Genomic DNA, 13,630 nt, shown 5'->3' on the forward strand with positions numbered 1-13,630 from the left:
TTGTGCGGAACGTGGGCCAGGGAGGCACTTCGCTCCCCTGGCACGGAGGACAGTGCTGATGCCTGCAGAGGGTCTTGGCTGACCCGTGCACAGTGTCGTACAGCAGGGGGTGCCAGACAGTGGTTTGCTGAGCTTTCTGTGGAGATGGAGAGGATTTTGGAAGTAGTCAGGGTTATTTTAAAACTGTAGGAGCAGTGGAAGAGTTTTGATGAGAGAAAAGAGATGGCCACTATTCTTAGTAAGATACCAAAACCACCTCTAAACAGTGGCGGGAGCAGGGTGCAAGCGGAGGCGGAGCTGCAATTACCTGGAAGAGTGGAATCGGAGCGTCCTCACGCAGAGATGATGAGTGCCTGACGTGGTGGATGCCCCACCCGCCCCGATTAGTTCACATCGTATGCCCGTATCCAAACATCACATGTGCCCTACAAAGATACACAGCTATTTAGTACCTATAATAATTTTAAAAAAGGAAAAAAAAGAACTCTGGCTGTAGCCAATCTTACAGTATCCCAAAGAATTCGGTAGTAGACCACTTGGAAATAAACCACTGGGCAGATTTCAGTCATGTCTTCAGTGGGACACAAATGAAAATGAATAGCTTGTTTCTGTCAAGCATGTTGGGAAATGATTTTATTTCTGTAAAATAAATTTTTCCTTACCTAATTTGATTCTAGTACATAATTGATTAAAATCTCTTGATTAAAAAAAATTGGAAAGGTTCTAAGGGGACCTGTAGACAGACATGCATAGACATTTCAAAATTAATAGCTTTTGATTAGTATAATATATCTTCATTTTGATAATAGCAATTGTAGCTTTGTGTTAAGCCAAGAAACATGGAGCATAATTTGTTTAAAATTCTCTTTGGTCATTGAGGGACCAAAAGAAATACATAAAAAGTCATTATAGCAGGAGGGTTTTTTTTTTTACCTCTGTAAGTTTAAGTTTAAAACTGTACTTAAGGAATCAAATCTTACAAAATCCTGGAGGATTTTGGTTATGTGCTGATAATTTCAGGGAAGTTAATCAAGTACCTGCTGATTTAAAAGTATATTTTATTCTGTGGTTTTTGTATCTTGCTGTGGAAGATACTAGCCCAGTGTAGCAGAAAAGTGTGATATGTATAGCATACTTTGACATTTTAAAAGTTACATTCCATAACCATTTTGAAATGCTTTGCAAACTTAAACTCTATATGGGCCAAGCGTGGTGGCTCACGCCTGTAATCCTAGCACTCTGGGAGGCTGAGGTGGGCAGATCGTTGAGCTCAGGAGTTCCAGACCAGCCTGAGCAAGAGTGAGACCCCCGTCTCTACTATAAATAGAAAGAAATTAGCCAAACAACTAAAAATAGAAAAAATTAGCCGGGCATGGTGGCGCATGCCTATAGTCCCAGCTGCCTGGGAGACTGAGGCAGGAGGATCGCTTGAGCCTAGGAGTTTGTGGTTGCTGTGAGCTAGGCTGATGCCATGGCACTCTAGCCCAGGCAAGAGAGTGAGACTGTCTCAAAAAAAAAAAAAAAACTCTATATGAAGTTACTTGCAATTAATTCACAGTTAATCAGGCATTTTGAAAGCTTAATTGGATTAAAAAAACCCATAATGTTGAGATTTGGTAAAATCTTAATTTTTACTGTGAGAAGTTTTTCATAAGATTTACACACACTAGTTTAATTTTGTGTCTTAGTGTTTATTTGTAAATTTACTACAAGTGTCCTCAGCCAGGGACACAGTAGGTTTCAGGCCAGTTTGATGCTGTTAGTTTTCATATGATTATAGGGCTTCATACTAAATGTCATGTCAGTGGGACGGTACTGGCTGTGGAACATGATCATTTTCTTCAGACTTGAATGAGAATGATAAAATTTTGAGTCATAGGATATTGATGTACAACTTAAGGATTAAAATTTTACGATAAATCAGTCATGAACAATGGGTTTTAAAAACTATTCTTCCTGTTCACTTAGATGAGAGAAATTTTGTGGTAATTTTTGAGATCAAGCTGGGACAGTGACGGTCAGTTTCCCTCCCAAACCACAGGGCTTGAACTCTGCCAGGGTAGGGGCTCCGGACATCAGTTTCTCCGGCTCCGCATCAGTGATTAAAAGTAGAAAATCTCAGAGATAGGAAGGCCAGTTTGCCCTTTTTGTCCATCCTGCCGTGTGTTCCTGTGCTTCTACCAGTGAGTGCTGATTTGGAGACTTAAATGTGATCTTTGGAAACGGAGGGTTGAGAGTTTGATTTCTTGTAAAGGTAGTAATAAGAAAAAGTGTAAACCTTCCTGCAAATTGTAAAACTTGATTCTCCACATCTGATGGGGCAAATAGATTTCGAATTTGTTCTGTGGATATGCTTATGTTTGTTTTGGTTGTCTTGATATGGGAGCAATATTTAGAAAACATAAGTTATATTTAAGGTAAATTAACAAGATTGAGAGGTAGTTGCTTCAAATAGTAAAACATGAACAACTGTCTTTTTGAAAGAACCTTGGAGTTTGAAATGTGCAGGAGTGAACACAGACTGGGCAGAGCAGGCAGAGCAGAGATGCTGCCTGGGCGGGGACCCCGAGGGAGTCCCGTCTCCCCGCCTCGCCTGGCAGGGCTGCTCTGCTCTGGGCTCAGGCCTCAAGCTGGTTCCCGCAGACGTGGGCGTGTTCCTGAGACGCAGTGCGGGTTCAGCACCTTGTCTGGCTGCTAATAGCACTGTTGATCCGATGGCCTCGTAACATCTTTGTGCAACCTCATAGGTGGAGTTTCAGTTTTGCGAATAGTCTTTTAGTTGTAGGGTAACTGCAGTGATATGTTTCCCACATCGTAAATTGGGACACAGGACGAATTATTTGGAATACAAATGGTCCTGAGAAGTTCAGAGTGGGGGACTGCATATATAACGTGAGGTGAGGAAAGAAGGGGACAAAGATGTTTTAAAGAACTGAGGGGATTTGCCGAATGAAGAGGGAAAACAATGAAAATGAGCCGGAGGCTCTGTGTGCAGCCCTGGCTGCTGCTCCGGGCGAGCGTTTCGGGGCCCCCGTGGGAGGTGCGTCCGGTGCCGCTGCGAAGAGCACGGTCCTGGGACTTGCTGAAGTAGTCTGGTTATTTGACACGTAAATCTCTTGGAAGCTACTGTGTTACTTGGGAGGTTGATTTGATTAAAGTAGATCATATTTTAATTACAGGGTGCAAGACTACCTCCCAAACCGAAACAAAATGAAGTCACTAACATCCAGCCGTCTTCCAAAAGAGCCAGGTATGCATCAGAACCTGACTTTCTGTGTGGTTGCTGTCTTTCAGGGGTCTGTTGGGAAAACTGGTGGCAATTAGGGAAAGTTTCTAAAATTTTTCACAGAACATAGGGTTTGAAAGCATTTGCTTTTTGCTTCACAGCTCTATTGTGGTAGGTCTCATTTTATTGCTGAAGACAGTTTATAATGATATAGGCTAGTACATCTGTATTTTTTATGTAAAAAATTTTGAAACTTTTTTTTAAGAAACTCTGGTGAACCTGCCTTCCCCCCTACCCCCACTATGTAAAATAGAAGCTGCTGTGGTGGAAATGGGTGGAGGTCCAGAAGCAGCTCAGAAGCACCCCATGGAGCCCCCCAGCCCCAGGGCCCTGCTGAAGACACCCTGCCCTGCATGCCAGGAGAGCACCGGGCTCGGAGTCTTCCTAGCTGTGCTTCTCGGAAGTGCCAGTACTCCATGGGGACACTGTAGCATCAGCCACGGTGCGAAAGAGGGTCCAAGACCCCTTTGGAATGTGGTGTGCACCACACCCGCATGTCGTGTTTGGCTTGGATGCACAGATTTAGATGCATATCGTTTTGGTCTCATCTGGGAAAGACATGGCCGGCCGACACTAGACAGTAATGAAGTCCTGCTGTGTAATTAGTAAGGCAGAGCAAATGCAGGTGCACACCAAGGAAGCGTTGTTCTCCATCTCGACTCCAGAAAACTCTTTTATTTCCCAGGTGTACGTGGTGAAATGCAACTGCTTGACTTGTCTTTGCAGTGGCCAGTTTCCTCATCTTTCCCTTCTTGCACTCTGTGTATCCAGAGCACAGACTGAACTGTTGACTTTGTAGTGAAATCCTAATTGTGTGATAGTTTTTGAGGCTGTGATCAAATTGCCACAAATAATTTTAAAATAAAATTTTCCCAGACTGTCTTGTTTAAATATAAGCTGAAAAAGAAGATTTGGAAAAAGGAAATGTAAAAAACCAAAAGGTTTAATTTGAAATGTACGCTTGAGTAAAACAGCTTGTTTTATACCTTCTGGTGGAAGACAGAGGGCTAGAATTAAAAAGGTACTGGAAGCTCTCAGGACATCCGTCTTGGCTGACATGTGTTGATGGTGAATGTGCGGACGAGGAGTGGCCTAAGTCACCAAGGTCTTTTTTAAAGCTTGATATAAAAAATGGAAAGCAGCCATTATAATGGTGTTTAAACTGGCAAAATCAGGGAAAGGTAGAAACCAACGCTAATATTTGCTTTCTTTTTAAAGCCAATTTTAAAAAATTAATTGGGAGGGATTGATGGAGAAGAGAATATTGATCTTAACTGAAAGTGTATTAGGTGCTTTCCTGGGAGGTTTCAGATGTCATCTTTTTGAGGGGGTGACTTTGTGTAAATGGGAAAGGACAGGTAGCTCGTTTTTCTTTAAGAAAAACCACACACACTTAAAGCTGCAAAAGCTTGTTAAACTGTTGGAATCCCTTGTTTTCTAGAGAGTATTTTCACTATAAGTAAATGATAAAATCATCGCTACTTTGTCTCTTTTGCAGGATTGAGGACATCCCACCTCCCACTAGGAAGCTCACCCCAGAGTTGACCCCCTTTGTGCTTTTCACTGGATTTGAGCCTGTCCAGGTGCAGCAGTATATCAAGGTGAGGCTTCACTCTGCTATGTACAAGGGTTGTGACCCGCGTCCCTTTCTGTTTGTGTTCACTTCAGGCAGCAGTTCATTAAGCTTACACGTAGTCAGCAGTGTCTCGTTACAGCAGTCATTAGCGTGCTGGTGGTGACTAGTCATTAAATGTCTGATGCCTTCCTGCCCTGTCGTGTGCTACCGTGTCGTACCGAGGTACTCGCGTTCTCATCAGTGTAGGCCAGGCATTTCTCTCCTCCCTCGAACACTGCAAGGCTGCATGAGGGTCGCGCTAGCGTAAAAGGACTGCGCCTCCTAAAGTTCTCCCAGCAAACACAGTCTACCCAAGATGAGTTTTCTTGGGTAAAGTGAGGCCGAAGGGGTTTCTGTATTTGTTAGATGATAAATGGAAGCAGATTTTAAATATTCTTTATGAAATAACACCCAACAACTGATGGGATTTTGTTTTACTACTTTTTTCGGTGGGGGGCGGGTGGTTAAGAGTATAAGTTGACCTGTATCATGTTGATTCCTTCATTTTATTCCTTAATTTTTTCTCAAGAAAAAGAAGCAACTATAAATGCTATTATTACAAATTTAGTGCAACTTGATTTTTCTACCTTTAAAATATGAGGTTTGTTAATAAGAGGTCATTTTTTTCATATGTCTTAGTCAGTTTTTATCCCATCATTTTTAAAAATGGAGATAGCATGTTCACGCACCTCACTAACACCAACGTCGGCTGATACAGTTTGGGTGAGTTTTCTCTTTGTGAAGTGAGCTGCGTCGTTCTCACGTCATTTTACTTATTCGTGGAGAGGTGTTACTGATGTCTGGAGAATTTATGTCTTAATCTTTATTTGGATGGACATGACTGTAGAAATGTGAATGACAAATCTAATTTTTATTTTTCTCCTGTAGTTTTGTAGCACCCGTCACACTGTTTTCTGGCTGAGAATTACATTCAGATACTTTGTTTTCATCTGTGTTGTGCTCTGTGGATGTGGCTCCACGGAAGCTTAGCTTTTTCATCTCTGACTGTGTTTGTGACCTTCAGAAGCTCTATATTCTTGGTGGAGAGGTTGCCGAGTCTACGCAGAAGTGCACACACCTCATTGCCAGCAAGGTGACGCGCACAGTGAAGTTCCTGACGGCGATTTCTGTAGTGAAGCACATAGTAACTCCGGAGTGGCTAGAAGAATGCTTCAAGTGTCAGAAATTCATTGGTGAGTAGCAGCATCAGTACCTTTGTTTTAATGTCAGATAAACTTTCATTTTTAAAAAAATTCATCTCCATTTTCATCCCAACAAACATCTATATAAAGGATGGGTTTTTTTTCCCTTAATATACCTGGATGGTTTTAGAACCTTGGTAAGTATGAAATGATTATAAATGGTAACTGTCCATAGAAGTCATAACAGCCAAGACAAATGAGCACCTTCACTGTCCTACGTAGCAATGGTTTCCCCCTTTTTCTTCAGGGTTGGTGTCCCCAGTTTGTCATCTAGGCCAGGCACCTCTTACCTTCCCAGGTCCTCACCTGGTCCCTTGTCTAGAGGGAGCAAGTGCAGAAGCACATGCCCCATGCCAACTTCACCATGTTCTCAGTTTATTTCTCGCTTGTTCTTCATGCCCTGCCCACAGTGGCACTAAAGCTGGGCTCCCTGGCCACCATGTCATGTCGTGACAATATTTATTACCACCTGATTTAAGGCATCTATGTATTTGTGTTTCTGTGCCAGTGGTTTGCCCTGTACGACCGTGTTCTCACACTTTCTCACCTGTGCTCTCCTTGCTCTTTGCCCCCTAAGCAGAACGGTGAGCTCTGAAGGGTGGTGAGAGCTAGGTGTGTGGCCTGGGGCAAGCCAGGCCTGCAGGGGCACGACTGGGCCCCACTGGCACCAGCTCTTCTGGCTAAACTAACCTTATTTATCCCTTCATGGGTATAAGTTGTCATTAAATCAGTCTTGTTAAATTAAAATATTTTAGATCCGTGCTATTTTCCTGGCTGCTAGTGTTTACACATAGTTCATATTTATGTAAGTAAATAAAAGGTATATATATTTTAAAGTTCATGTAGTTTAATTTTACATATGAGAAGTTAAGATTTAGAGAAATAAAGATACTTAAGATTGCTGTTTATAGCAAAGCTAGAACCAAACTTAAAATTTCATGATTCTATATCTAAGGCAATAAAACATAGGAAAGAATAAATCATTAATGTAAAGAAAAAAACAAAGTCTTCAACTACAGTGTTGAGGCAGTTCTTGTTGTCCACAGCAGTCGTGTTCTGTAAAGTTGCTGCAAACTGAGAGTCGTGAGTACTGAATCGTGGCTCCTGGGGAAACATGGGGTCGGGTTCCTCAAGCCTCTGGTCACTACGTTTTCGTCAGTCAAACCTTGTTTGATGTGTGTTGCTACTTAAGGACACCTTGTCGAACGTGTATTGTTAATTCATTAACACTGAACTGACGGCCAGCAGCACTGTCACTCGGCCTGAGCTCTGAGCACAGCCTCGCTGACACGCGCGTTTCCCCATAGGGGCATCACGGCCGTCCTGCGCTTAGGAGCACTGGACAGCCATGCAGCACTGCACTTGGGGCCACTTTACCCAGCGAGATCACCCCCCAAAAATCACACAAATTTGAAAAAGTAGTACCAAATAGTCCATGAAGAGGATGCTTTTTCCTTGTATGAGCAGGAACGAGAAGGCAGGGTGTGGCCCTGACTCCCCTCAGCTGGGGATGTGCACGGTGACGCGGGTTTTCTGCACTCGGCCACGGTCACACCTGAGGCCTGCGCGTGCTCGGGAGTTGGGCAAAGCTTGTTCATTTTTTAACTCATCATTTTTTATTTCTCTAGTTTTTAGACATTCTTATCTTCTTTCACCTAAAAAAGTATAGCAGCCTTATTTATCTACTGGTTGGCTGGTGGATCAATTTTGTATTTATGGCAATTGGTAAACAGATTTCAGCATTCCTGTAGTAATGTGATTGCTCTTGCCCAGGTGTCAGCATGTGGCCCGTAATCTAAGAATGGTTTTTACATTTTTAAAACATTGTTTAAAAAAGAAGAAAAGAATATGCAGCAGAAATAATACATGGTGTGTGTCATCTAGTCCACGCCAGTTTGCCGAGCCTGACGCTGGACGCTTTCTTCTCTGCCCTTTCCCCTCTGACGTGTGTGTTGTCGGGTTTGAGCTGTCTGTGTTGGGCTACTTTTGGTTGTTATGAAATGGAGGAGAAGAAATGCTTTTCTGAATATGAGACATATCTATAGGAAGAGTAAAACATTTTGTGATCTTTAACTTTTGGCAAATTTGACTATGAAAACTCTGAAAATCGGTCAATTAAAAATTTCCAGAAATCTTCAAAAATTGGTAAAACTATCTTTTGTAAATTGTGGTACACTTTTATATACTTAAAAGGAATGCCTTGTTGGTAAATCTATAAAGTTTTGATTGTCAGCTAATTGACTCTACTGTTCCTCCGGCCATTGAGGCATTGGTCATTATAGGTACGCTTGGGCGTGATGATCATTTAGAGCTGGCCATTCTAGAGCTTCAGTTCTCAGCCTAGGATCTGAGAGCTGGGAGGTGTGTGAGCTCCCTAAATGGTGTGTGAGACTGCAGCTGAGGGGTAAGGAGAGGGGTGCACCTAGGGAAGGGGACCAGAGCTTGCAGTGAATTTTTTTCAGAAGAATTTATGGCCCCAAAAGGTTAATTACCACTGACCTAGGAGAAAGAATGCCTGCTTGTCTTTTTTTGGTCTGGGTCTGGCTGTTTTCAGGGGGAAGTAAATGACGTACAGTGGTGAGATTTAGACATCCAAAGGCTGTACCGGTGACTGTCGCCGTGAGTAATGTGTGCCTGAATGAGGGGGAGAGTTCTGGGAGTGGTCGCACCTGCCCTGCTTCTCAGAGTGTGCGCTTTTCTGTTTTCCAGATGAGCAGAACTACATTCTCCGAGATGCTGAGGCTGAGGTGCTTTTCTCTTTCAGTTTGGAAGAGTCCTTAAAACGGGCACATGTTTCTCCACTCTTTAAGGTACACTTTAAAGGAAAAGTCAGACGAATTCAGGTGGAGATAACAGGTAGCTTGATGGGAAGTGCATTCCAGGGGCATTGGGCTCAGCCCGCCTGTGCGCGTGGCCTGTCTTCCTCCTCGGACGCTGCCACTGGGGCCGTCCCCCAGGGAAGTGCCGCCCTCCAGAGGGGTTCTCTTTACTCTAAGTCTTGAAAATTGGTACAAAAAGTAAGTAAATAGATGTATTAGAAATAAGGTCCTTAAAGAGTATGTGTATGAATAATTTAATTGGTAAGAGACATGTAAGTTAAATTTTTTGCTTTTAATAAATCTTTGGAGGACATTGTTTACTTAATACCATTCTCAGTAAGTGTGTAATTAGCCAGAGAAGATACTTGGAGAAATGTTAATTGAATGTGTACATATATAATTCAGAACTAAAGATTTTTAAATATTTGTTAGATAAGATACTTAGTTAGGAAATGTTTTTTTGTAGCAAAGAACTAAGTAAATCAATAAAGATAATCTATTCTTTAAACTTCTTAAGGAGCCAACTTAAGAGTTAGGAATGATATACAATACTGAGTTAAAATTTTGTTTTTACCAAAAATAGTCTGATTTTTCTAAATGTCTGATTTTTTCTTTTCTGTGAGCAGTTAAACCACTAGTTTGTGGTATTCTCAGGAGCAAGCTTATTAGAGAATTACTATCACCTAATTAAGCCTCAGTACCATTTCCTACTCTGTTTGAATCCAAATAAGTTTAGAGAAAATAAAGAAAAGGAATACAGGCCAGGAACTGAGCTGTGCCAGTCTGCTGCTTGACAAGATAAAAGTGGTTAAATGTAATGCTGATTTAGAATTTTATAGAAATTGTGAAAAATGTACATAATATTCTTATTCACAAAGCACCTTGTTTTGGGAACTTAAGTTCTGATTACTTTTAATAATCATGGGCTTACTGACCATGGGAAATGCTTAAATAATTTCTCAGTTTACATGGCTGGATTCCTCTAGGCTCACGTCAGGTTGAGTAGGGGGAAGAATATTATCTTTATAATTTCATGAAATTAGATAGTTTGTCTAAATCTCATGGCAGATTCTATGAAAAATTATGTACTCTAAAAATGCAAAGCATTTTAGGAATACAGTATATATATTTTATTTTTAGACAAAATATTTTTACATCACACCTGGAATCTGCCCAAGTCTTTCAACTATGAAGGCAATTGTGGAATGTGCGGGAGGAAAAGTGTTACCTAAACAGCCGTCTTTCCGGAAGCTCATGGAACACAAGCAGAATAAGGTGGGTGGGCCAAGCGGGCTGTTGAGTCCATCGTTGTGTGTGAGGCTCGGTGTGCGGTCACTGATAAACTCGTTTTCTTTTCCTCAGAGTTTGTCAGAGATAATCTTAATATCCTGTGAAAATGACCTTCATTTATGTCGAGAATATTTTGCCCGAGGAATAGGTACGGTTTATTGCTCTTGCTCCGTGTTAGCAGTGCGTGTGCACACACAGTGCTGTGCTCGCGTACTTACCAGTTCTGTTTCCATTCCGTGCAGATGTGCACAACGCGGAGTTTGTGCTCACCGGTGTGCTCACACAGACGCTGGACTACGAGTCATATCCTTTTTGAAAGAGACAAAAAGTGGATGGGTTGACTGTGAAAATGTGTTTTCAAGGTTGGTAAAATAACGTCTGCACTGTGTGTATAAGCCACTGTTCTTGCTTTGCTGTATGATTTATGCAGTTCACAGTTCTTTCTCTTCAGAATATTCACTTGAGTTTCAAGTGAAAACACTCTCTTCAATAGGTGACATTAATTAGAAAGGATCCGTACTGTCTAGTTTATGTAGATATTTTGGTATCTGACAATTAGGGAAAATAGAAGAGAATTGCAAGAATAAATAGGAGTTTCTTTTTGAGTTTGTAGTTTTCAAAGTGAAAGTTAGTTTGTGTATAGTCTTTGTACTCAGGAACTTTGAAATGGGCAATAAAAACAGCTTAATAGAAACATCAAAATGAATAACATTAACAATGGGTAAAATTGCAAAGGTAAATCTTTACAATAATGGATTTTGACACACTTAGGCTTTGTCATTTATAGTCCTTATTAAAAATCTCTTAGTTATTTTAATATGTGAATAGGCCGTCAGTGAAGCAAAACGTGCTTCACAAATCCTTATGAAAAAAACCTACGTTTCAACTTCGGCTTCCCACTGCGGAGGGCCTGCTCTCGGTGCTGTTTCTTGGCACCTGTCCTGGGGCTGGCTGGTCAGGCTGGAGAGCAGACGGCAGCAGCGTTAGCCGGCCAGTCCTGTGCAAGGGCCTGCTGGGTTTTGGAGAGACTTGCTTGAGTATGTCACGAGGATCAGAATGACACCCATCCTATGTGAGTTACACTGTCCCCTCAGCCTTAAAGACCTCGGTATCATTGGGAGAAAAGCATTTTAAGAAATAAAATTTGCATCAGTTCCAGAAGCAACTGTCTGGTTAAGCCATAGATAGCCTACCTGGCTGGAGCGGTGCCTGGGGGAGAAGCCCTCTTATCAGTCATAGCAGAGCAGGCATCCTCCAGCGCTCCCGTGAAGTTATTGATAGGAATGATAAGAGACCTGTTAAGTTTTTGCAGATATGCCATAAACATTTGTTTTTTATACAATATATACTTTTGCATTTTTCCAGATTTTTCTACTGTGCATATATATATTTGTTGAAAGCCTATGCTATATACTACATTGACTTTGAGAAGGAAGAATTGCTTTAGAAGGTTTATGGGTGTTTTGTGAGTATTACCTCAGGGGCCCTTTGTCCTATCTATAGCCTGACTAATTTTGCTCAAAGTGGGTGGGTTAGAATTGCAGAGGGCAGCAGGTGTTCTTGAAGATAAGGGTAGAAATCAGTTATTTGTGGTGGGGCCTTGGGGATGCCACCCCTTCAGGGCTGTGCATCGTCCATGTTAATTTAAGGGCAACTCCAGCTATTACTGGGCTCAGCTTTAGCTGCCCGGCGGAGTGAGCTGGGTATCCAGCAGCACTGAGCAGGGTCCAGCTGGAGTACTCAGGCGGAGTGAGCCCTGTGTGTCGGGGCTTTAAAGTCCCCTGTGTTGGGATAGGTTAGAAAAATGCCCCAGCATTGTTATAAGTAGTAGCTGAAACCGGGTGACTCACCTTGGAACCTTCATTTAATGTGATTCTTTTGCCTTGCATTTGAAAGTTGTTTTCCTCAACAAGCGCACATATAAATTTAACTGATGGCGCCCAGACTGCAGGCTGGTTGGAGTCTGGGAGCAGAGTCCGAGGCGGCGGGAGGAGGCCCCGGGGCTGCAGCCAGATGCTCTTGTTTTCCAGCTGCCTCGTAGGGGACAAGACTGCAAAGCAGGAAAACATACAATAAATATACTGCATCTTATTGAGATGTGCAACTTTATTCTGAGGAAACATAAATTATGTTTTGTATTATATGACTTTAAGAGCCCACATTAGGTTTTCTGATTCATTTGCCAGGTTTTTAAATGTTTTCACAAAACCGTTACGGGACTTCAGCTACAAATAAAATGGTGTAAATAATGACCTTGCTACTCTAAATTATGGATGTTAAAGATTTGAAATGTTTTGTACTTTGATTATTTTTATTTCTTATACTCTGTTTTCTTTTATATTGATATCTTGCCCACATTTTAAATAAATGTACTTTTGAACTTAAAATTGAGTGATCCTTTGTTATTTTACATCAAGGTGGATCACCTTTTAAGTAATTTCAAGACAAAATATTCTCTACTAAATCTTCTCCTTAACAAATAAACTCCCAGGCAGAGGTAGATCCAGACTGTCCAGTGATCACTAAGCACAGGCACCAACCAACCAGAGCCAGTGATACTACAGCCCACATCTTACTGCAGTATACTTCTTGTGGAGCTGTAGGTACAATAAAATAATTGGAGTCCACCACTTCATTAACTGTAATAAGGGCGGTAACCATTAATGCAGTGAAGATCGTGTTAGCCATTGCTGTCATAGAGCAACTCTGGACATCTCACATCGCTTTGCTCATCAGCTGTGTTCCTGAAACACTGGCTTTGCTTTCATAATAATTTTGGAAATGAACGCCTTCTTAGAAATATCTGTGATCCATTGAAAGTTTATTCTTTATGAGACATGGTCTTGCTTTGTTGCCCAGGCTGGAGTGCAGTGGCAAGATCATAACTAACTGCAGCCTTGAACTCCTGGGCTCAAGCAGCTGGGACTGCAGCTACATCTGGGATTGCAGGCACTCACCACCGTGCCCAAATCTATACAGTTTTACTCCTGAACACAGTTTAGGTGGAGCCATGTATATTAAAAAATGTTAACACAGAGTGAATTCTGTTTTATGAATGGAACGAATTCCCAGTATTCCTATAGGGCTTTAGGAATACTGTTGTTTATACATTCCAGACATCATTACTTTAGGTATTTCTTCCAACTCTGATAGGGTAGGACCATGTAAAGTTATTTCTGGAAATGGAACGGAAATTTGGCTTTATAGACATCACCACACAATTTCATATTTTTAAAGGCTCAGTATCTTCAACATTATCCATTCCCTATCTAATCCTTGACCTGTGGTGATTTAGCCATTTATTGTCTACCAGAAATATTTATTGAGCTATTTAAATGGTTCCCTAGCAGCAGTTTTTTTCAGATTTATGGTAAGCCAACATTGGTATTTTTAAAAAAACTTTGTGCCTCAAGATCAT

At 41.6% G+C, this 13,630-nt stretch overlaps 1 protein-coding gene and 1 long non-coding RNA gene across 4 annotated transcripts in view; one reads left to right on the forward strand and one right to left on the reverse strand.

Annotated features, from left to right (window-relative positions):
- Positions 1-12,599, forward strand: part of PAXIP1 (PAX interacting protein 1) — a 55,923-nt gene extending 43,324 nt beyond the window's left edge. For both annotated transcript variants that reach the window (XM_045564619.1, XM_045564621.1), the window contains 8 exons: positions 3,180-3,250; positions 4,785-4,887; positions 5,926-6,094; positions 8,813-8,913; positions 10,063-10,197; positions 10,285-10,360; positions 10,455-10,515; positions 12,131-12,599. In XM_045564619.1, the coding sequence (XP_045420575.1) occupies positions 3,180-3,250; positions 4,785-4,887; positions 5,926-6,094; positions 8,813-8,913; positions 10,063-10,197; positions 10,285-10,360; positions 10,455-10,515; positions 12,131-12,146 (732 nt within the window). In that variant the 3' untranslated portion in view covers positions 12,147-12,599. The remainder of the gene's footprint in view (positions 1-3,179; positions 3,251-4,784; positions 4,888-5,925; positions 6,095-8,812; positions 8,914-10,062; positions 10,198-10,284; positions 10,361-10,454; positions 10,516-12,130) is intronic.
- On the reverse strand, positions 9,975-12,148 carry LOC123647288. Of its 2 annotated transcripts, XR_006738188.1 has the most exons (5): positions 12,063-12,148; positions 11,406-11,507; positions 11,092-11,224; positions 10,431-10,520; positions 9,975-10,310 (listed from the first exon to the last, which is right to left on the reverse strand). It is a non-coding gene; the product is annotated as an uncharacterized LOC123647288 (long non-coding RNA). The 2 variants fall into 2 exon arrangements; XR_006738187.1 differs by lacking the exon at positions 11,406-11,507 and having other exon boundaries at positions 12,063-12,143.
- Positions 12,600-13,630: the final 1,031 nt, after the last annotated feature.

This window comes from Lemur catta, chromosome 11, assembly GCF_020740605.2.
Source record: "Lemur catta isolate mLemCat1 chromosome 11, mLemCat1.pri, whole genome shotgun sequence".
NCBI lineage: Eukaryota > Metazoa > Chordata > Mammalia > Primates > Lemuridae > Lemur > Lemur catta.